At 33.9% G+C, this 21,684-nt stretch overlaps 1 protein-coding gene and 1 long non-coding RNA gene across 3 annotated transcripts; one reads left to right on the forward strand and one right to left on the reverse strand.

Moving 5' to 3' along the window:
* Window positions 1–3,704: 3,704 nt before the first annotated feature.
* Window positions 3,705–11,669, reverse strand: lsm11 (LSM11, U7 small nuclear RNA associated). The gene is made up of 4 exons (XM_087281817.1): window positions 11,198–11,669; window positions 7,773–7,912; window positions 7,587–7,670; window positions 3,705–4,121 (listed from the first exon to the last, which is right to left on the reverse strand). The coding sequence occupies exons 1-4, from the start codon at window positions 11,646–11,648 to the stop codon at window positions 3,810–3,812; spliced, it is 987 nt and encodes a 328-aa protein (XP_087137943.1). The 5' UTR covers window positions 11,649–11,669; the 3' UTR covers window positions 3,705–3,809.
* A 2,205-nt stretch (window positions 11,670–13,874) lies between these two features.
* On the forward strand, window positions 13,875–21,674 carry LOC147840855 (uncharacterized). Of its 2 annotated transcripts, none has more exons than XR_015507743.1 (12): window positions 13,875–13,927; window positions 14,207–14,349; window positions 15,325–15,649; window positions 15,812–15,841; window positions 15,933–16,002; window positions 16,089–16,122; window positions 16,411–16,480; window positions 16,841–16,885; window positions 17,857–17,990; window positions 18,069–18,200; window positions 20,471–21,001; window positions 21,170–21,674. It is a non-coding gene; the product is annotated as an uncharacterized LOC147840855 (long non-coding RNA). The 2 variants fall into 2 exon arrangements; XR_015507742.1 differs by having other exon boundaries at window positions 15,616–15,649; window positions 16,089–16,116.
* Window positions 21,675–21,684: the final 10 nt, after the last annotated feature.

Raw genomic sequence — 21,684 nt, forward strand, 5'->3', positions numbered from 1 at the left:
ACTGTGAACAATCCATTTTGAGTAAATGAAGCAATTTGAGCACAGAAAACCCAATAAATTAAGAGAACCAACTGAATACTGTTAAACCCAATAAGTTAAGGCAACTCAAACCATTTGAGGAAACTGACACAACACAAGAAGGTCACTCTGAGCCTCGGCTGGGTCAGTTGGCATTTCTGTCTGGAATTTGCATGTTCTCCCCGTATTGGCATGGGTTTCCTTCGGGTGCTCCGGTTTCCCTTACAAGTCCAAAGTCATGCGCTATAGGTGAATTGGGTAAGCTAAACTGTATGTGTGTAAATGAGAGTGTTATGGGTGTTTCCCAGTGATGGGTTGCTGGAAGGGCATCCACTACATAAAACATATGTTAGATAAGTTGGCGGTGTATTCTGCTGTGGTGACCCTTGATTAATAAAAGGACTAAGCTTCAATGAAATAGAATGAACAAATGTTGTATTCCTGTGTTGTAAACTAGCAGCGTTTGGGAAAAATATCACCAGAATGAACAAACAGCCAACAGATTCAAAATAAGATGGTAAAAATGTACTATGCACTATTAGGAGTACTGTTTTTAAAATGGAAACTTGTTAGGGTATAAGAAAATGCAAAACCATGTGCTACATGTTCAGTTTATAGGCATTGCAGATTACAGGACGTTATGTGTGGAACAACTGTTTGCTCACAGTGACAATACCAGCTACTGGGCTGCCATGCATAATTAGTCATGTGAACAGAGATTGCTTTGACAGTTCCTTTATTTAAAGCCTTTCAAAAAGGCAAAGGAAAAACAATTCTGCTGTTAAGCTCACAATTGTCATCTAAATGAACCCTTAATCTATTTTGTCTGTTGCAATTAAAGTCACTCCAAATTACATTTAGACTGTTTACACAACAACAATGTACTTAAAAATTGAAAACCTTTACCTTTGCATTTTCACTAATTTGCTTCTGGGTTTTTTGTAGTTTTCCAAACAATGTTTATAGACTCCAAAAACAGCAGTGCTTCAAGGTTTATAAACATAGTTTTTTTTATAAATTAATGTCTAGTATTAAAATCATTGTTTAACCGTTGTGTATTGTTCAAATCAACCCCCCTTTCCTTATGTTCATGGCTGTTTTCACCCCATTAACTTGACCGCAAAGCCATGACACCATATAATCATGCATTTTTGATTGTTGGTGATTTTCCTCACAAGGTCAAATTTAGAGGTAAATCAGTTGGCACCATTAACCCTTTAGTGTGCAAAAAAGTTTCCCAAACCAACAACAAAAGATATGGTCTATGGCAGGGATGGGCAAACTCGGTCCTGGAGGGCCGGTGTCCTGCACAGTTTAGCTCCAATCCTAATCAAACAAACCTGCTTATAGATTTCTTGTGATCTTAAAGACACTGATTAGCCTGTTCAGATGTGTTTGACTAGTGTTGGAACAAAACTCTGCAGGGACACCGGCCCTCGATGATCAAGTTTGCCCATCCCTGGTCTATGGGTTTGGGTATCAAACTAATGGAAGTCAATGGGAAAAAACAGCCACACACATAATAAAAACAGTCAGTTTCTCCAGAGTTGTCCTAAAATGTGTCAAAATAAGATTTATCACCAAGAATCTTTCTATTTGGTGAAACACAGAGAACGTTGTGGCCAAATTGAGACTCAAAAATTTAACTTTTGCCTCATGCATTTTACCCCATTGTCAAGCCAAATTATACTGTATGTTCACTTGACTTTACAGAAAAAAGTGAGTCAACCCCATTGCCTTAAGCAAATGAACTAGGCTGTAAAAAGTTGTTAGTTACTTAAGCAAGTAAACCAATTGCTTTAAAAGCAACAAGTTGACTTTACAAAGATAATTTAAGTAAACTCATTGTAACTTGGAACTGTTAAGTTGACTTTATTTTTATAATTATGCAAATTGTATTCACTTTTTTAAAGGCAACTAATTCTTTTTTCCAGTGTCAGATTATTTTAGCCCTTCAAATAATAACAAGTTCAAATAATTTCAGTATTTATTACAATACTACATATTTGGTGCTTCATTAAGTCTATAAAATCTACAATTATAGCTGAATTTAGAAGACACACTGGAGTCTGGAAGAGCAGCTTTAATGTAGTTAATGTCATTTTGCGAGATACAGAAAAGCTGGGAAACAACTAATATAATAAAGGTGTACTGGAAAAAGTGATTAGTTTATTTTTATTTTTTTAAAGTGAATATAATTTGCATAATTAAGTCAACTTTAGAGTTCCAAGTTACAATGAATTTGCTTACATTATTTTCGTAAAGTGAACTTGCTTCTTTTAAGGCAATTTGTTTACTCGCTTTAAATAACTAATCACTTTTTACAGTGTATGTGCCTAAATATAAAATTTAAGTCATCAAATTAGTTTAAAGTTAGTGTTAACTCAATTTTTTGTCAACTTGGTGCTATTAAGGCAGTTTTTTTCTTCAATTAATCACTTTTTACAGTGAAAACACTTTCAGATGCATGCATTTAAGATCACTTTTAAAACCTGAGGCTAAAAGAAACTACCCTGGAAAACATTACTTGAGGGCAAATGTTATCTCCTTAATGCATAGTTCACCCTTACTCACTCAAAGGGTTGCAAGCTTTTAGGATTGTCTTTCTTCGGTTGAGCACAAAACAAGACATTCAGAATGTTGGTAAAAAGCAGCCACTGACATCCAGAATAGGAAAACAATAATATGGAAGACAATGGCTGCTGCTTTCCAACATTATTCAAAATATCTTCTTTTGTGTTCAACAGAAGAAACTCAGGTTTAAAGCAGTTAGTTAATGATGGAAGAATGTTCATTTTTGGATAAACTGTCACTTTAATGGAAGGTCATCTACTTAATTTCTGACCTCGGTATATCCGGACATAATGTTTTATATGTTAGCTGTGGATATTTTTTAATAGTCGCTTTATATCCCTCCATCTGGACGTGTTCACCTTGCCAATTCTAACTGGTGATTTTTATGAATATGCAACAAAATGTAGGATATTTTCTTATAAATATATTAAATATTATAATATATAATGAGTTTTTTTTTTTGCATTTCTACCATTCCACAAAGAAATCAATACTATGGTGCTGGGTTATTTAGGTTAGATAATAATCGAGCGGGCAATCTGACCCGCTGTTACTGTTTAAACTCGAGTCTCTGGGTACTTGAATAAGGTAATGCAAAATGTCTTGTATCAAGTGTAGGAATAAAATGACGTGAAGCAATGCATATTGACATGTGACTGAATAAACCGCACCATTATAGTTAATGTATGCAGCAAATGAAAATCACAATCAGACGTCAAGACAAAAAAGCCTTGAGTGCCACATGCAATTTCCAGCCTCAAAAAGCCCAATTAACCCATTTATATGGTTTTACCAAAAATCCATAGAGACCTGCTGCAATTTGTGCACTTAAAGAGAGAAATGCCTAACAGAAAACTATTTAAGTGTGACATGAAAATAGGAGCATCTACTGGCGAGCCTTAGTTTCAGTGAGACTGACAGATTGACTTTCACTTTGAATATCAGCAAATGATTTCATAAATGTATTAAGATTTCCTCTTGATGATTTATAAAATGTGTAACAAAATAGACTTATGCTTACTGTGCATCAGTGTTTTACTTCCCCCTAGAGGTCATTCAATGCAAAAGCAAACGGTATGTCTGTTTAATAGATCAACAAATTGACCAAACACTATTTAAAAAGAGTTTATTTTACTCAATTTTGAACAATTTCATTCAGTGATTTACATATCAATATGATACACAAAACATTTCTGGGTAATTTCCAAAATAAGTTTTTAATCCTGTTGTATGTTCACAAGTAGTACGTTTTCTCCTCGTATGAACAGCTGATTGACGTGACGCGTGTGCACCCTTCCATACTCCACTTTAGGCCTGCTTTCAGGTTTTTGCATCTCTCTTGATGATGTACTCTTGTCTATCTCGGAGAGCTCGGGTTTCTCCTTGTTGTGTCTGGAGTCGGATCTCCTGCTTTGGTCTTTGAGTTGAGATGAACCGCTCCGTGGGTCTGACTTTAGGAGCTTATCTCCTTGCTTCCTCTCCACGGCACTGAGGGCTGCAGTCTCTTGCACTTTTAGCTTTTCAAATAGCTGTAATAGAAGATTAATTAGATTTCCAAAGCAATAGAATTATTTTCAAAACTGTAAAAAAAAATAAAAAGCTTTTAATCCTTCAGTAAAAATTAAATGTTGATTAAAGATCAAAATGTTAGTTGTAATGGCGTTTTCTTCTATGTTGTAGTGTAAATTTGAGTGAAACTGCTTCCCAAGCTTGGCTTTCTTTTCAACTGGTAACACTGATTCTGGAAATATATTTCACATTAATTTTCTCTTAGCAGTGTTGGGGGTAACGCTAATTGTGTGATAATATTACAACGAAAGAAATAATATTGCTAAATAAAGAGTAAAAGTAATGCATTACTTAAAATTATTAAGTAATAATATTTGAGTTACCTTTATAATTTAAAAAGCAAAGCCGGTTACTTTTAAGTTGAATTAACCCTCTCAGGCTCAAATAAATTTTTAGAAACAGGAAAAATCTGATATTTGGGGAAAATTATAATATGGCGTAATCCTGACTTTTTTTTTTTTAGAGAGACCTTCACATGCAAGGCGTTCTGGGATGTTGCAGATTTGCAACATTGGCTCAGTGTGGTAATTAGACACTGACGACTGAATATATGAACAAAAATTTTTTTTATATATACAACTTTTTAAGCAATGTAACAAATTGCTTTTCAGTGGCAGAACAACAATAAAAACAATATGGGATCTAAATCCAGTATCTCAAATCCTCATCGAGTAGGTCATGTTTCCAAGTCACTTTGTCATGTGGTACTCCAAGAAACTTTTTTTTTGTGTGTGCGTGTCATCTGGTGAGCAAGTGGGGAAACTTTTTGTTGCAAATGGACAACCAAGTCCTGCAGTGGTACTTCTGAGTAAAAAAACTCATAAAATATGTATCTGGAGTAATAAGGTAGTTCATTTTTAACTGTTGCAAATCTGCAACGCCTGCCTTGAAAGGGTTAACTTTAAAAAGTACTTATATCTAAAATTTATGTAGTTATGTTGAGTCAATAAGAGAATGTTCTCCCTGCGGGAACAGACAAATGAAAAAGCCAGACACTTATAATTCTGCAATGGAAGTATTCTCATTTTTGTCTCAACGGACAGTGATTTTACTTAACTAATAACTAGGCCCACACGGCATCTGCGCACGCAGAATTCCAGATTTTTAGCCCTTCATTGAGTCTGTTTATTTATTTGTGTAAATTTATATTAATTCAGTTTTTTAATTAATTTCAGTAATATTATTGGCTAATATGAAAATATTCAAATGATTTATTTAAAATATAGTTTGTAAAGTAATATGTTCTGCCTTTTAGTAGAGATATTATATGAGAGACTTGCTTTGTTTACCAAGTGGATCTAATTGGATTTGCATTGTGAACATTAAATACAAGTTAAATTACTTTTTTCATATATTAAGGTTTTAGTTCAAAATTCAGATTTCTAACAAAATTCTAAGCACAAATAGCAAAAAAATGTCTGCAGATTTCCAGCCCATCAATGAGTCTATTTATTTACTGGTGTAAATGCATATTTTTTCAGTTTTCAAACTAATTTCAGTAATATTGACTAGTATGAAAGTGTTCCTTCCTGTATAAAGTGTGTAGTGAGGAGTTTTACAGCTTTAAAACACCTATAAAAATTGTAAAAAAAAAAAATTAAGTGGACAACTTTGCGGATTTTGCCTATTGCAGGTTATTTTTGGAACGTAACTCCTGCGTATAATGAGGCACCACTGCAACTTAATATTGTGATGCATTACTTTCAAAAGTAACTTTCCCACAATGCTTTCTCTTAGGGATATACTCTATATATACACACAGTTGAAATGAAAAAAATAATGAATAAAACCAACAAGAAACCTTACATATTTGTCACAACATTACAAACTTGAATTTAAATCAGAATAAGAAAATGGTACAAAATTAATATATTACGGTACTTATTGTCATACTTTAAACAGGGTAAGAACTAAGTTGAATCAAATATTAATTTGCAGACAAATTAAAACACAAGAAAATCTTTCCTTTACGGCTGTTGGTTGCATCTATAGAAAATATATTTCAAGTTTATTGAAATATATGTCGCACATACGCAAATGTTTAAGTACCTTTTGAGTATGTAGCGAGACAATAGAGTGTATGCAGAAGTACTTTTAATTTTCAGCAAGCAAGTTAGAGTGCATTTGGTGAACTGTATGTAGTTACAAAAATTGGCTCGTTTAAGGTCTGTTTTCTTTAAAAATCAATGATCTTCACTTCCTGATTGATATTCAATATAAAAGTGGGTCTCAGACCGGACAAGAAGCACTGCATTCAATTTCATTTTTCCGCACCATGTCTTTAAAATTCATTCATTCATTTTCTTTTCGGCTTAGACCCTTTATTAATCTGGAGTTGCCACAGCGGAATGAACCGGCAACTTATCTAGCATATGTTTTACGCAGCAGATGATATCCACACAGAAATGCCAACTGACCCAGCCGGGGCTTGAACCAGCGACCTTCTTGCTGTGAGGCAAACGTGCTACCCACTGTGCAGCCCTGTCTTTAAAATATGAAAATTTATTTTACCTCAGTATTTTCAATGGAGTTTCTGTGCTAGCCTGCTGATTCTGACGTTGCGTGCGTGTAAACGGCTTTTCATCTCGTTGCATGTTTGAACAACTAAATAAATGCTCAAGTCTGTTTAATGGATTGTATTTTAATTACATTACAACATCCATGCAGTAGGGAACTGTATTAAAAATAATAATAATAATAAAATAAAATAAAAAACAGTCAAGTTAACCGTTCACCAGAAGTTTATCGGTAGTGGTAAGCACTAGCTGTGTATGTACCCTATTCATTTGCATCTCATCATGAGAGTGGGGGAGCTTAATATCCTTTTGGGCACACTGCTTGTTGGGATTCTCAGATTGGTGGAATTTTTTTTTCACATCATCACACGGGTAATATAGCTTTTTCTGTACTGCTTACCCCAGGGATGGGCAAACTTGACCCTCGAGGGCCGGTGTCCCTGCAGAGTTTTGTTCCAACACTAGTCAAACACACCTGAACAAGCTAATCAGTGTCTTCAAGATAACTAGAATCTATAAGCAGGTGTGTTTGATTAGTATAGGAGCTAAACTGTGCAGGACACCGGCCCTCCAGGACCGAGTTTGCGCACCCCTGCCTTACCCCATTAAACAGAACACTGTTAAAAAATAAGATAAATGTGAACAGATAGGTCAGTCTTTAAAAGTGTATCGGTTGTTGTGAATCAATCTCCCTATAGAAAACAAATATGTTTTATTGCTGAAGGCCTATTGTTGTGCTTTTATTGAAAATGAACTGCACGGGTATAGTTTGCTAATGCTATAATCTCTTGAGTGACCGGCTGCCCTTCCTCACACTGGTAAACCACACAAGAACAGATGCTGCTATGCACATTTTTTTGTATTCCCTATTTTGATTTCATGCTCATTTTAAAATATGAAATTAATTACCCTTGTGATAGTAAGCGCTTTCTCATGATAGAGTGCTTGTCCCAAAAGTGGCTCCCTGTACGTTTCATCCACATCCACCATTGCCTGGAACCAAAAGGTGAGCAAGGTTAAAAATGGAGTCAAACATTTATTATTGAGTATAAACAAAACAAAAAAGGTAGTTGTTAAAGACAGCTTCATACACACCAGGTTCCAAAACTTATCAAATGCCACCACAAATCCTGAACACACTCCCCGGAGCCCTTTAAAGGTCCTGATGTGAACTTTGACTCTGATTTTCTCCTGAACACATCGGTTCAGTTGTCCTAATGGACTGCCTGTGTGCACTGCAAAGAAAAACAGAACATTGTGAGATTACTACCTAGCTAGCTCCTCAGGCAAGTTACACAGGAGTATACACTTTTTTATGCACTGGTCAATTTGTAGATTTTGAGATATGCAAAATATACTTTATAATAACACAAATATAAATATATTCTAAGTGTTTCTTGTGTAGCTCTTTATCAGTTTGCGCATGAAGATTTCAATTACATTCTATGTATGAGCAATTCCAGCGTTATGGATGTAAAAACTCAAAACATAATTTCACATAGAAAGTATATGTTGACATTATATCGAAACTTCTGTTTATATTTTCCAAAATAGCTCACCACAGAGTTATGGGAGCAGAAAAATATCAATATGTAAACATGTTTTATATTTTAAATTAGGAAAATAAACATGCGTTATGGATGTGACAAAAAAAGTTTGCGAATTTACAGTCGACAAAAGATTATTTCGAAATTCTGACAGTTAAACTGCACAACCCAAAAGAAACAATGCTCATCAAACAGGTATGAGTCGGCTCACTATAGAATTAAAACGATTGATTTTGTTTTATTTGACATTTTTGCATTTATGAAGAAAAAGTGTCGTTATGGATGTGACACATTTCGGTTATGGATGTGACAGCTGTGAAATTGCCACTTGTGTGATTTTGGCAAATTAAATATAATAGTTTGAAATACTGACAGATACATTCACGAGTATTTTTACAGTACTGTAAAATACTTGCTAAAACAAAAAATGTAAAAACGGTTTGTCTATTTTGCTGAAAACTAAATATTTTTTTATGGCAAGGTTGACATTTGCGTGGAATTGCTCATATCAAAAGACTGCTTTCTCAAAATTAGTTTTGTTTTCTAATGTGCTGAAGCATAATTATGCAGTTTTAAAACTTTATATTATATTAGATATTATATCTTTATTTATAGTTTATTCATACATATAGTGTGAAGATTTTTTACAGTGGGGTGTTAAACAAATAATGTACTGATTATATATAACATTTAAACTACAAGTACAGTAAATCACACAAGTTTCAACATGACCCTTTAAATGTTCAAATTGTGTGCTAAAATGTATGCAAATTAGCACGCATTTAAGAAACAGTTCACCCAATAATGCAAATTTACTCTCTCTCAAGTGGTTATAAACCTTTATGAGTTTCTACTTCTGTGTTAAAAAGAAAGAAAGAAACTCATAAAAGTTTGAAATAAGGCTGAGGATTTGATGACAATTTAAATTTTTGGGTGAACTATGCCTTTAACAAAATATTCCCTTATATGCATATTCAAAAAGAAAAAATAATACAAATAAACATGTTTGCAATTCTTGATGTAACCTAGAAATCAAATAGGAAATTTACAACTGTAAGTATTAATTTTACACTAGTTGCTAAAGAAAATTTACTCTCAATGGTTATAAACCTTTATGGGTATGCATCTGTTTACCACTAAATATTTTGAAGAAAGCTAAAAAACATATAACCATTAAATTCCATAGGAGTAAAAACAAATACTATGGAAGTCAGTGGTTACAAGTTTCCAACACTCTTCAAATTATCTTATTTTGAGAGCAAAAGAAAGAAACTCAAAGTAACAACAGTAAGAAATTAATGATATTTTTTTAGGGTGAACTATCCCTTTAACTAAATAATCCCTTATTTGCATATTTAAACAACATTTTAGAAAAACTAACACAAAAATGTGTTTGCAATTCTTGAGTAGGTAGTGCTGTCGCCTCACAGCAAGAAGGTCGCTGGTTCGAACCTCGGCTCAGTTGGCATTTCTGTGAGGAGTTTGCATGTTCTCCCTGCGTTCTCGTGGTTTTCCTCTGGGTGCTCCGGTTTCCCCCACAGTTCAAAGACATGCTACAGGTGAATTAGGTAGGCTAAATTGTCCGTAGTGTATGAGTGTATGAGGGTGACAGGCCCAGACGACAGGCCGGCCGGAATGTGTAAAAAAGTCGTTATCATATGGACAAGTCTAAAAGGGCTTGTTCCAAACAGCTGACCCCGCAACCATACAGGACTAAGGCCAAAGAAGAAGAAGATGTAACCTATAAATCCACTAGGCTGGGTTTATAGGTTACATCCGGGGAAAATTTAAGAACTCTCTAGTGGTTATAAACATTTATGAGTTTGTTTCATCAGCTGAACACAAAATAAGATATTTTGAAGAAAGCTGAAAACATGTAATCATTTACATACCAAAAAAAAAAAAAAAAAAAATACTATGGAAGTCAGTGGTTACAGTGGTTTCCAACATTCTTTAAAACACCTTATTTTGAGTTCAAAATAAAGAAACTTGAAGGTTTGAAACATGGGTGAGAATTTGATGACAATTAAGTTTTTTTAATGAACTACCTCTAAAAATAAATAAATAATCCCCTATTTCCATATTTAAACAATGTTTTAGAGAAACTGTAATACAACAATATGTTTGTAATTCTTGATGTAACCTATAAATCAATTGGGAAAATGACTTTGAGTTTGTCTTCTGTTTAACACAAAATAAAATATTTTAAAGAAAGCTGAAAACCTGTAGCCATTGACTTCTATAGTATTTGTTTTTCATACTAATTCAAAGGTAACAGGTTTTCAGCTTTCTTCAAAATATCTTAGTTTATTTATGTAGTAAACAAAGACAAAGATGCAGATGAAAACAGATGAAGCTGGAGCGTGTCTAATGCGGGGTGGAAGCTTGACCAGTATTTTGGGGCGATAACAGCAAAAGCCAGATCTCCACTTTGTTTTGATACAGAATGAAAAGACTGATCAGATGACCTTGACCTACCAGGATTATATACATGTAGGAGATCTGATAAATAAGATGGTGCCAGACCATTTAAGAATTTATAAATAAAATGTAATAATTTAAAATCAATTAAAAAAATGTAATCAATCCGTGACAGGCAGCCAGCCCAGAGAGGAAAGAACTGAGGATATGCTCATGCTTGCGAGTCCCTGTCAGAAGTCTCACATCTTTTTGTGTTCAAAAGAAACTCATAAAAGTTTGAAACAAGGGCGAGAAATTGATGACAGATATTTAATTGAGCAAAATATCTCTTTAATTAAATAATGCCTTAGTTAGCTTATTTAAACTGTATAACACAAATGTGTTTGCAATCCTGGATGTAATCTAACGTTACCAATCAACAACAATTAGTTTATATTTTACCCTATTCGTTCACCTGTAGAATACTGCCTTAAAAGACATTATTCAGCCATTTTGGTTTGGTGTATCAACAGTTAAGTGTTTGTTGCTTTATCACTAAAGAGATGAACATACGTGGCATCCTCGTGAGCACATTTTTGGCCGTTTTTCTTTGCCGCGGCGGCCGCTTGACTCCGCTCCCCTCTCCCTCCTCCGGCACCGGGTTATTCACCATCAGTCTCTTCAGCCTCTCGATCCTCTCCGGATCAGCTTTACCTTTCTGAGCTTTTCTTAGTCTTTTCTCCACATTTTCGGGTTTGGCTCGGCCTCGACCCCCTTTCATGAAGCTCTCATATTCAGCGATGTTATTAAAGCACTTGATATTGGGGTAAGGCAAAGGCACTTGAGGGGAATACAGAGCGAGCAGAGGGTCAAACTTATCCGATCTGATGTCCAGCTTAGTTTCGACGTCGTCTTCGTCAGTCTCTGGGTTTTGGCCGGTGGATTCTGTAGTGTTTTGCTGGTCAGATGTTTGGGAAGATGCTGGACAGCGCACACTTTCAGACTTTCTCTCACCCTCCTCCATTTTTGAATGAGCCGCAGTCAGGCTGTGCGGAGGATCATGGGTAACTTTTGAGTGTGTGAAGCCGCCGATAAAACCATCGATGACGTGAAGGCTTGTTGTTAAATTCACTTGTAACGTTACATGGGTACCTGTCTTTGTGCTTTTTTTTAAGACATTGACATTTTTACATCGTTGATTAAATATTGGCGATTCAATACTGGCTAATAAGAAAACTATAAAACTGTCAGAGTTTGCTATGGACTTAAAGGAATAGTTCACACAAAAATAAAAATACCATTTACAATTAGTCACCCTCAAGTTGTTCCAAACGTATATGAGCTTCATTTTTGTTGAACATAAAACAAGATATTTAGAAAAATGTTAGAAACATAGTAACCATTGACTTCCATAGGAAAAACAAAGTCAATGGACGTTGGTGATTTCAGGTTTTTAAACATTTTATACCCAACAAACACACAACGTTGCCTCAACGTAGCGACCTTCCTACAACGTTGTACCAACATTGCAAAAAGGTTGAGGATTCTACGTTGTTGCTAAAGGTTGTCACAACCAGGCCCGGATTGGCTAATCGGGAGGACCGGGAGAATTCCCGGTGGGCCGGTCTGTTTTTTGGCCGCGAGGGCCGGTGTCCCTAGCTGCTTGCACTCTCAGCAGTCACACTTTTTTCTTCTATTTATTTTTTGGCCATAGCTTTACTCTTTTTAATAATTATTTTACCGTAGTGCCGCTCTTTTTATTTATTTTCTCGCAGCCCCGTGAGAAAAATGCAGCCTGCAGGTTAACTAACGTTAATGATGATGATGTAATGCAACTAATGCGGCACCTTAGTGAATATAAGAATTCGAATAAAATGAATAAAACACCTGCTCAATGAAAATCAAATGATTCACTACATTAATAAATCGGACATAACTTGATCATAAATCTAAAAATAGAAGAAAAAGATTGAGCCGTCAAAAGAAACAGTTATTACAGTTTTTACTCTCACTGTATAGCGCCAATGTGGTCCAGTGGTAAGCACATTGCATTTCAATGGTATAGACCTGTGATCGAATCTCCCATGAAAAATCTTTTTTTTTTTTTCGATTTTATTGTTAAGACATAAAATACTGTTAGGGCTGTTGAACATTTGAATTTCTAAAGCAGCAGTTTTCTTGAAAAAGACGTGATAGTGCCATTAGTAACTGAATTGGAATCAGTCGTGAACTGAGGTGGGCCGGTCTGGCTTGAAACTCCAGGGCTGAAAATGAGTCCCACTCCGGCCCTGGTCACAACGATGTCATAAGGTTGCCATTTAAACATCATGAGGGTCGCATGCTTTAGGTTGTGCTTAGGTGGCGTGGACGACCACTGTACAACATGTACTGGTCACAGCTGAATCAGTTTAAATTTCAACAAGCCGTCGTCTCATTCATCAACGACCGAGGAGACGTGAGTATTGCTTTATTTCTTCTTGCTAAATAAGATACGTAAATCGTGAATATTCAAACAAACCTACGATTTCGACAACAATCTTTTCCAACATCACATGTTAAATCTCTCGATAAAACATTTCCTGATTATTTACCTACGCCTTGTCTTTAGTCAAATGGACAATTATGTTTTTGAAGTTCAGTTTTTTCCATATCCATCGTGATCAGTTAGTATGACACTTCATCACATGAGCCGACCCACTTTTTACAAAACACACAAAATAACTTTTAAAAACAAAACACCTCTGTGCAGATTGCGTCCCGTTAAAGGGACAGTTCACTCAAAAATGATATGTACTCACGAATTATTTGCCCTGTAAATAATAAGTGATTCCAAACCTTTAAGTTTCTTTATTCTGTTGAACACTAAAGACTGTAAGCATTTGCTTTCATAGTAGGAAAACACTATGGAATTAAATAGTTACAGTTTTCCAGCTTTATTTAACATATCTTCTTTATTGTTTAGCAGAAAAAAAGCTAAATAAGTTTGCAACAAATAAAGGATGAGGCTAAAATGGCAGAATTGTCAGTTTTGGGTGAGCTATCCCTATAAGTTAAAGTATATAAATTAATGTTCATATGCCTAATTAATATAGATAGTAATTAAAAGGTAAGCTACACTGTAAAAAAAATCTGTAAAATAACAGTTAAATGACTGTATATTTTAACGGATTTTTTTCCGTATACACGTATTACGGGTGTTTTTCCGTTTATATACATTTTCGAATTGCATTATGGGAAGGGGATCGCAGCTCAGGCTGCGTTTGATGGACACCGGGACATATTTCTTCCTCTGTTTTTTCCCTGGTAAGTACGATTAATAAAACATGTAACAATATTTTAGTTAAAATACTGCTTTATTACATTTGTATCGTTATTTAAAATGATTTTTGTCTTGTCTGAAGCGGCCATGGAAAGTACAGCAGTGAATTACGTTTAATATTGTTAATAAGATCGACTTTATATCATTAAGATCAAACTGAGCTATGAGTGGTTAAATGTAATTTAAACAAGCATTAATCTAATGAATTTTTACCTTTTTATGCGTTTTCCTCATCAGTAAATATGATATCTGTACATTTACAGTTGTTTGTCCGTATTTTTCTAAACTGCCGTGCGCGGGAAGTGATGTGACGTCCCAATCACCCACTCACTCCCTCTGCACCTGCGTGAGTCTGACTGGATTAAGTTAACGGTAAAACGTCAGCTTGTCTGTGAGAGTGTAAAAGGTATGTTAATTATTTAATAGAAATATAAATTTTTTCTTTGTACAGTGCATTGAACAAGGGATAGCATTCAAAGTTTGTGACACTGTGTAGTTTGGTTGATATAGTGCTGAAGGTGTATATCGATGACTGGTTAACGTTACCTTTAATGATCCCTAACGTTAACCTGTTTCAAACGCTCGTAACACCTGACCGTCTGTGTTTGTTTGCATATTAATAACTAATTTCATATTTTTACTGACGTTATCAAATGTTAGCTTTAGTTTGACCGACGTATTAAGGCTGTGTGACCGAGTTTCAGTGGAACAGCTTTGCTGGTTTTTAAGTATAAGTTAGACCCGCGTGAATTTGAGGCATTGTGTAAATCGGTATGAGGGGAAATACACACTCATAAAGTTATTATTAGTGGTGGGCCCTTATCAGCATTAACGTGCTGCGTTAACGCGAGACTTTTATCGCACGATAAAAAAATATATAGCCGTTAATCTATTCTCAACGTTGGGTTGGGAGCTGAGTGACTTTCATACTTTGGTAGTTTAGCGCGGATGTATACCTGACTGGTGAGCCGTCTGACAAACAAGTGCCCTTATGAATCAAATCAGCAGGATGCCTGACTTTTAACTGCAGTTCGGCAGTTTCACTTTAACTCATAAACATTTCATTCATCCCGCGTGACAAACTGGGGTAATAGACGCAAATAAGAAGCAAGAACTGATGAGAGTGTTATGGAATTCAATAACGCTCGCCAAATGGAGCGAAAAAAAAACTTCCGCATTTCGCGACGTGTGTTTGTGTGTACAGAGACAACAGAGTGATACAGTAAGTGTGTGACATTTAAAATTGTATATAGGGTTTACACTGTCATGCGTTTTAGGCCTCAAATACAACGTGTACCTTAAAGCACACAATTAAATGTTTGTTGTAGTCGCGTTGAACTGTCATGGATATTATACTTATGAACGTCTTGTCAACTTGCAGATTCAGCCAAGTTCACTTTTAAGAACCTCAACAGCTGCTAATATGAAGATATAAAGATGAGTTGTTCTTCCACAGTCTTAAAATTCTTCAGACTAACTGTCAGTTCGTATCATTATAGCAAATAATACTTTCATTACTATTAGGAGATCAGGAGTTTTATTTTATTGAAGCCTTGATAATAGAGTGAACTACACATGGTGTTATCACAAATGAAATCTTTTTATGTAGATTTTGAGTCTGAGTGTTTTGCACATATAAGGTTCACTGATATTTTGTTTTGTTGACTTCCAGGTTCTTTCATTTTGGTTATAAGTACATGGTACAGGTAAATTCTTAGAATCAATCCAAACTGAATTTGAATTGATATGGACAAATGAAATAAAATACGCCCGGGATTTTAAATGTTTTCATTTTTTTATTATTCACAATGTTTTTGAAGTTTGAATGTATACTGTCTCAAACTGAATGAGTGATATTTTTGTTGTAGGTGTGTTGGTGTAAAAATTAATGCTGACTGGTTAGTACTGCATTTTTAACCATAAAAATAATGATTTATATTTAGCATTGCATCTATTGTCATTTTACCAAGAATGTGTTTGCTCTTTCAGAACTCAGGCAGTTGTGCTGGACCTTCTGTACCTTATACAGGAGATGACGGTAAACTTTGAAGTTTAAGAGGTAAAATGTTCAGCGTTTTTTCTGTTTGATTTTGAGTGTTTTTTTATATGTAAGGTTCACTGATATTTTGCTTTGTTGACTTCCAGGTTCTGTCATTTTGGTTATAAGTACAAGGTACAGGTACATTTTCACAGCAATCTAAATAAAAATCTTAAATCTTACGTTCAATCCAAACTAAATTTCAATTGATATAGACAAATGAAATAAAATACACCTGGGGTTTTAAATGTTTTCAATTTTTTATTATTCACAAAGTTTGTAAAGTATAACAGTAGACTACATGTTGCATGTTTCAAACTGAATGAGTGCTATTTTTGTTGTAGGTGTGTTGGTGTAGAAATTGATGCTGACTGGTCAGTACTGCATTTTTATAAATAATACAAAAAAAATATGTTTTTGCTCTTTCAGTACTCAGGCAGTTTTGCTGGACCATCTGTACTTCATACAGGGGATGACAGTAAACTTACAAGTTTAAGAGGTAAAATGTTCAGCGTTTTTGTTTGATATTAATGCTTTTATTTTTATTATTTGGCAAAACCAATTACTTGTACCTATATTTTTACTAAGTGTTTACATGAACACATTTTGCTTCAGTAATTTTGAAATTTTGTTAACATGTATTCAAACTAAAAGTACTGGGTTGATGTGGGTGTTTTATCTGGGGTTTTTTAAGCTGCTACTGTAATCTGTTAAATGAACAAAGCAGTTATTTATTATTATTGTTATTTATTTTTTACAACATTTAACATGTTACAAGTTTTTTATTTTGGTTATGTCTGTTTAAAATGATAAGGAAATAACTGGTCCACTGCTGAATCTCTTTTCTTTTCTCTCTTAGCCACCTGATGATGAGAAAGACATTTTCAATGTAGGCATCTTGATGGTGAGCCAGGCCTTCATGCTGATTTTGTGACCGTTTAATCTATTTATCGTGATTGTAATAACATTTTTTCAGGATGCAAAACTGGCTAAAAATCAACTTTAAATTTTAACATTAATTGTATGATAGTGTGGTTGATTTAACATTTTATTTAATGTTGGGTTCATTGTAAAAAATGATTTAATTTTGGTTGAATAAATGCTGATTTTGGGACAGTTTTTTCTATTTATCATCATAGAATTAGCATTATTTCAGGGTGGAAAACTGCCTAAAAATCAGTGATGACTTTTAACATTGTTTCAATGATAGTTTGATTGATGTTTTAACATTTCAATGTTAATTTAACTTAGGTCTGCTATCTGGAAAAGAACTCATTTTAAAAATGCAAAAAACTTATGAATGTGCCACTTGAATTTGGTATCACATGTAATTGGCATTGGCATTCCATGTTATGGAATTTAACTATGGCAAATAAGTGAGAGGAGATGGAAAGCTTTGATGTCTACACGTTTTCCTGAAACATTTGCAAGGACAATTCTTTCTTGCATAAAGATAGTGGAAAAGAAGAAAAAGTATAACAAAATGGTTTGTCGTTCTTTTTATTTTGTTTTCTTTCCTTTATTGTTGTTTTTTGCCTTATTTTTGTTTCTGCACTATATTTATTTCTTGTAATATTTGATTAAGTAAATATATTTTTTAAAAATTTCTTTTAAATTATGTAGCAGACATGTATTTGAATAATTTTACATAATAATTACATTATTTATAATATTATTAATAATATTAATAATTTAACATATAGGTGTGCATATATGTACCCATATATGTACATATAATATAGGAAAACAGCCAATTTTATATGTGTCACATATATCAAAAACCTATATTAAACCATATGTTTATATAGGTTCTTTCCATGTGGGCGTGTACCAGACCCAACACACAACTCACTTTTCTTTTCTTTTTTTTTTCAGAAGAAGAGTCCACAGTCACAATAACAAGATCATTGAGCTGTCCCCTAATTGTGGTCAGCTACCTGTTTAGTCTCTTATGTGCTAAACATTATGTAGCCTAAGGAAGCAGCCCTGACTCTGTAGTTTATATGAAGGTATGTTTTTACATTTTTAAGTTTATTTCATTTTTACAAGACAAGTAAGGTGATGCATGTTTGTTGTATTTAAAACAGGAGCATGCTGAGTAACTATCCAGAACGTAGGTCCAAAGCAGAAAAAAGGGCACCAAGCAGAAACATACCATCTAAACTCCTTCGATTCCTGTCAGACCAGAAAGACTTTGAGAATCCTTGGAAGATTTAAAGGTAATTAAGCACACCGGTAACACTTTATAATAACTAAACACTATTGATTAATTTATTAAGCATTAGAAAAAAGTTCTGTTAAGCATTGACTCTAGATTAATAGACCTTAGTATACAAGTTATAACTACAGCTGCAAATGCTGTAATCTTGACTTATAAGCACATCTATAATGTGCTTAATTATTTTGTTTTCATATTTTGTTAATGATTAATTTTTCATAACTAAATTTAGTATCGCATTATTTACAAACCAGTGATTTAAGAATAGTTGGTGTGTTTTTTTTCTAATCATTCAGAATGTTTAAGTAAATGGTTAACAAACTATTCAAACTAACATTTATATATCTTATTATTCAGGCATATAGTAATAGTTGGGCAGCACAGTGGCTCAGTGACTAGCACTGTCGCCTCACAGCAAGAAGGTCTCTGGTTCAAGTCTCAGTTGGCAATTTTGTATGGAGTTTGCATGTTTTCCCCGTGTTGCCGTGGGTTTCCTCCGGGTGCTCAGGTTTTCCCCACAGTCCAAAGACATGCGCTATAGGGAAATTGATTAACTAAATTGGCTGTAGTGTATGAGTGTGTTTGTAAATAAGTGTGTATGGGTGTTTCCAAGGGCGTACTCATGCTATGCAGAGTTACCTTGAAACTGGAAGCGTGCTTGTCTCCCCGACGACCCGCACTCACATTGCATTCGAGCCTGAGCACGCTTACGTCATCGATAATGTGCTGTTCAGTTTAACAAGTGCTCTCACTCAGCACAGTGGAGATTTCTTTATATTGTTATATCGTTTTAGTTGTTTAATATGCAGTGACACGCAGTCAAATATTTCGCCGAACAGATCAGCCACTTTTGACGCTCATAAACAATCAAAGTCATCGTGCTGCAGGTACTAGGAGGTTTGCTAAAGGTGCAGCTGTTGTGCAGTGAGGGGTTTGTGTCTTTTGTGACAGTTTGCAAGGGACGGTTTGATTTGGATAAATTAACCACTATTACTGTTCAGTAAACGCAAACTGTCGTTGATTATTAAATACGCAAACCCCTTACTGCACCACAGCTGCGCCTTTAGCAAACCTCCTATTCCTGCAGCACAAGGAATTTATGATTGTTTATGAACATCAAAAGTGGCTGTGCTGTTCGGCGAAATATTTGACTGCGTGTTACTGCATCCCAAACGACTAAAACAAAATAATTTAAGAATTCTCCACTGTGCTGAGAGAGAGCACTTCTTAAACTAAACGGGGCATCATCGATGATGTAAGAGTGCTCAGGCTCGAATGCAATGCGAGTGCGGGACGTCGGGGGAGACGGTAGGGAGGACAAGCGTGCTTCGGCCTGGTTCAAGGCAACTGTACATAGTGCGAGTACACACTAAGCTGAAGAAAAAAACATGAATGAATAGTAATAGTTATACTTGTATATAAAGTATTAAAAAAAAGTATATAAAGTATATACAATATATACAATAAGTGCTTTTGTTAACTTCATCCAGTTTTGTAGCCTAAAGTGAGGATTGTTTATGCTTTGTAAATCCCCTTATAAATCACAATTAAAGGTTCAGTTATATTCTAAAAATGAAATTCATTTTATTGTATTAAATGAAAAATAAATCTTATCTAAAATAAAATTACTGTACAGTTTAAACATAGCTAAATAACACTGAAATGTTGCATCGTAATATATCATTAAATTATTTTATTGTTGTTTTATCCAGTTTTATGTTATATTTTGGCACTCCTGCTATTCAGCAAGGTTTCATATTTACAGTAATTACATTTTTTAGATAACACTGTAATGATTTATTGTTCATTTAATACTGAGTCTTTAACTGTCGTTTATAAGGATTTATAAATCATAAATAATCCTCACTTTAGATTAGGCCACCAAATTGGAAGAAGTTTTGTAAATAATGCAATATAATATAATATATATATATATATATATATATATATATATATATATATATATATATATATATATATATATATATATATATATATATATATATATATATACATTTTTTAAATTTTTTTTTTTAAATATAAAAATAGTCATGTAAAATCAATCATTAAAGTTTGTTAGCACAATTATTAAGCACATTATAAATGTGCTTAAGTCAAGATTACAGCATTTGTAGCTGTATTTATAACTGACTACTAACATCTATTAATGTAGAGTCAATGATTAACAGAACTTTTGATATGCAAGGAATCACCCCAGTTGTGAGTGAAAAGTCATTAGTAATGTTTTTTTTTTGTTTGTTTGTTTTACAGCCATTGAAGTATCAGTATTGGAGAGGAAGAAGACCCAGTTGTATCGTCTGTTTCCTGCCATCTTGCAGTTAACCTGGTTTCTTAATGTAAAGTACTTGTAATTTGCCCACTTGTCCTTAATTATCTTGAAGCTAACATTTAAAACTAATTTGCTATGAGATTATTTGCCAAGACTTCTCACTGTGTGATTCACATGTCAATATGTATTATTGTGTGTATAACTGGCTATTTGGAATTCAAATGATTTGTATTCATTAAAGAATCTGTTTTAATTGCAAAGTTGTTTTTGTACTGCTTCTCTACACACACAGTATAGAATAAATGTTTTGTTTTACTATTGTAAATCATTTATAGTGTATTTCCCATATGTATATGTTTGTCCTTACCAATTGCCATTTCTATGCTGCTTGAAGAGCATTAAATTAGTAAAATAATTATTTTTTGCAGTAGGTATCCCATTAAAACAAAGAATCTGTTCATTTTTTCACTGTAGGTATACTATTAAAACCCAAAAAACTCTCTTTACAGTAGGTATACTATTAAAACACAAAAAAGTCCTCTTTTTACAGTAGGTATACTATTAAAACACAGAATCTGTCTGTTTTTTTTACAGTAGGTATACTATTAAAACACAGAATCTGTCTGTTTTTTTACAGTAGGTATACTATTAAAACACAGAATCTGTCTGTTTTTTTACAGTAGGTATACTATTAAAACACAGAATCTGTCTGTTTTTTTTACAGTAGGTATACTATTAAAACACAGAATCTGTCTGTTTTTTTACAGTAGGTATACTATTAAAACACAGAATCTGTCTGTTTTTTTACAGTAGGTATACTATTAAAACACAGAATCTGTCTGTTTTTTTACAGTAGGTATACTATTAAAACACAGAATCTGTCTGTTTTTTTACAGTAGGTATACTATTAAAACACAGAATATTTCCGCTTTTTTACTGTTGGTATACCCTTAAAAACACAGAAAATAACCGTTTTTTTATATAGAAAACCCTTAAATTACTATAAAATGGTTGGTTATTTTACAGTAGTTTAACTGTCAAAAAACGGATATTTTTTTGTTTTTTTAATGTTGACACACTGTTAATTAACAGAAGTTTTCCGTTTTTAATTTACGGTAAAATATTTGTGTAATGAGCTGCCAGTACATTTTACCGTTTTTTTACGGAATTTTTTTTTAGAGTGTAGTCTAAATTT

This window comes from Danio rerio, chromosome 14, assembly GCF_052040795.2.
Source record: "Danio rerio strain M-AB ecotype USA chromosome 14, GRCz13ab, whole genome shotgun sequence".
NCBI lineage: Eukaryota > Metazoa > Chordata > Actinopteri > Cypriniformes > Danionidae > Danio > Danio rerio.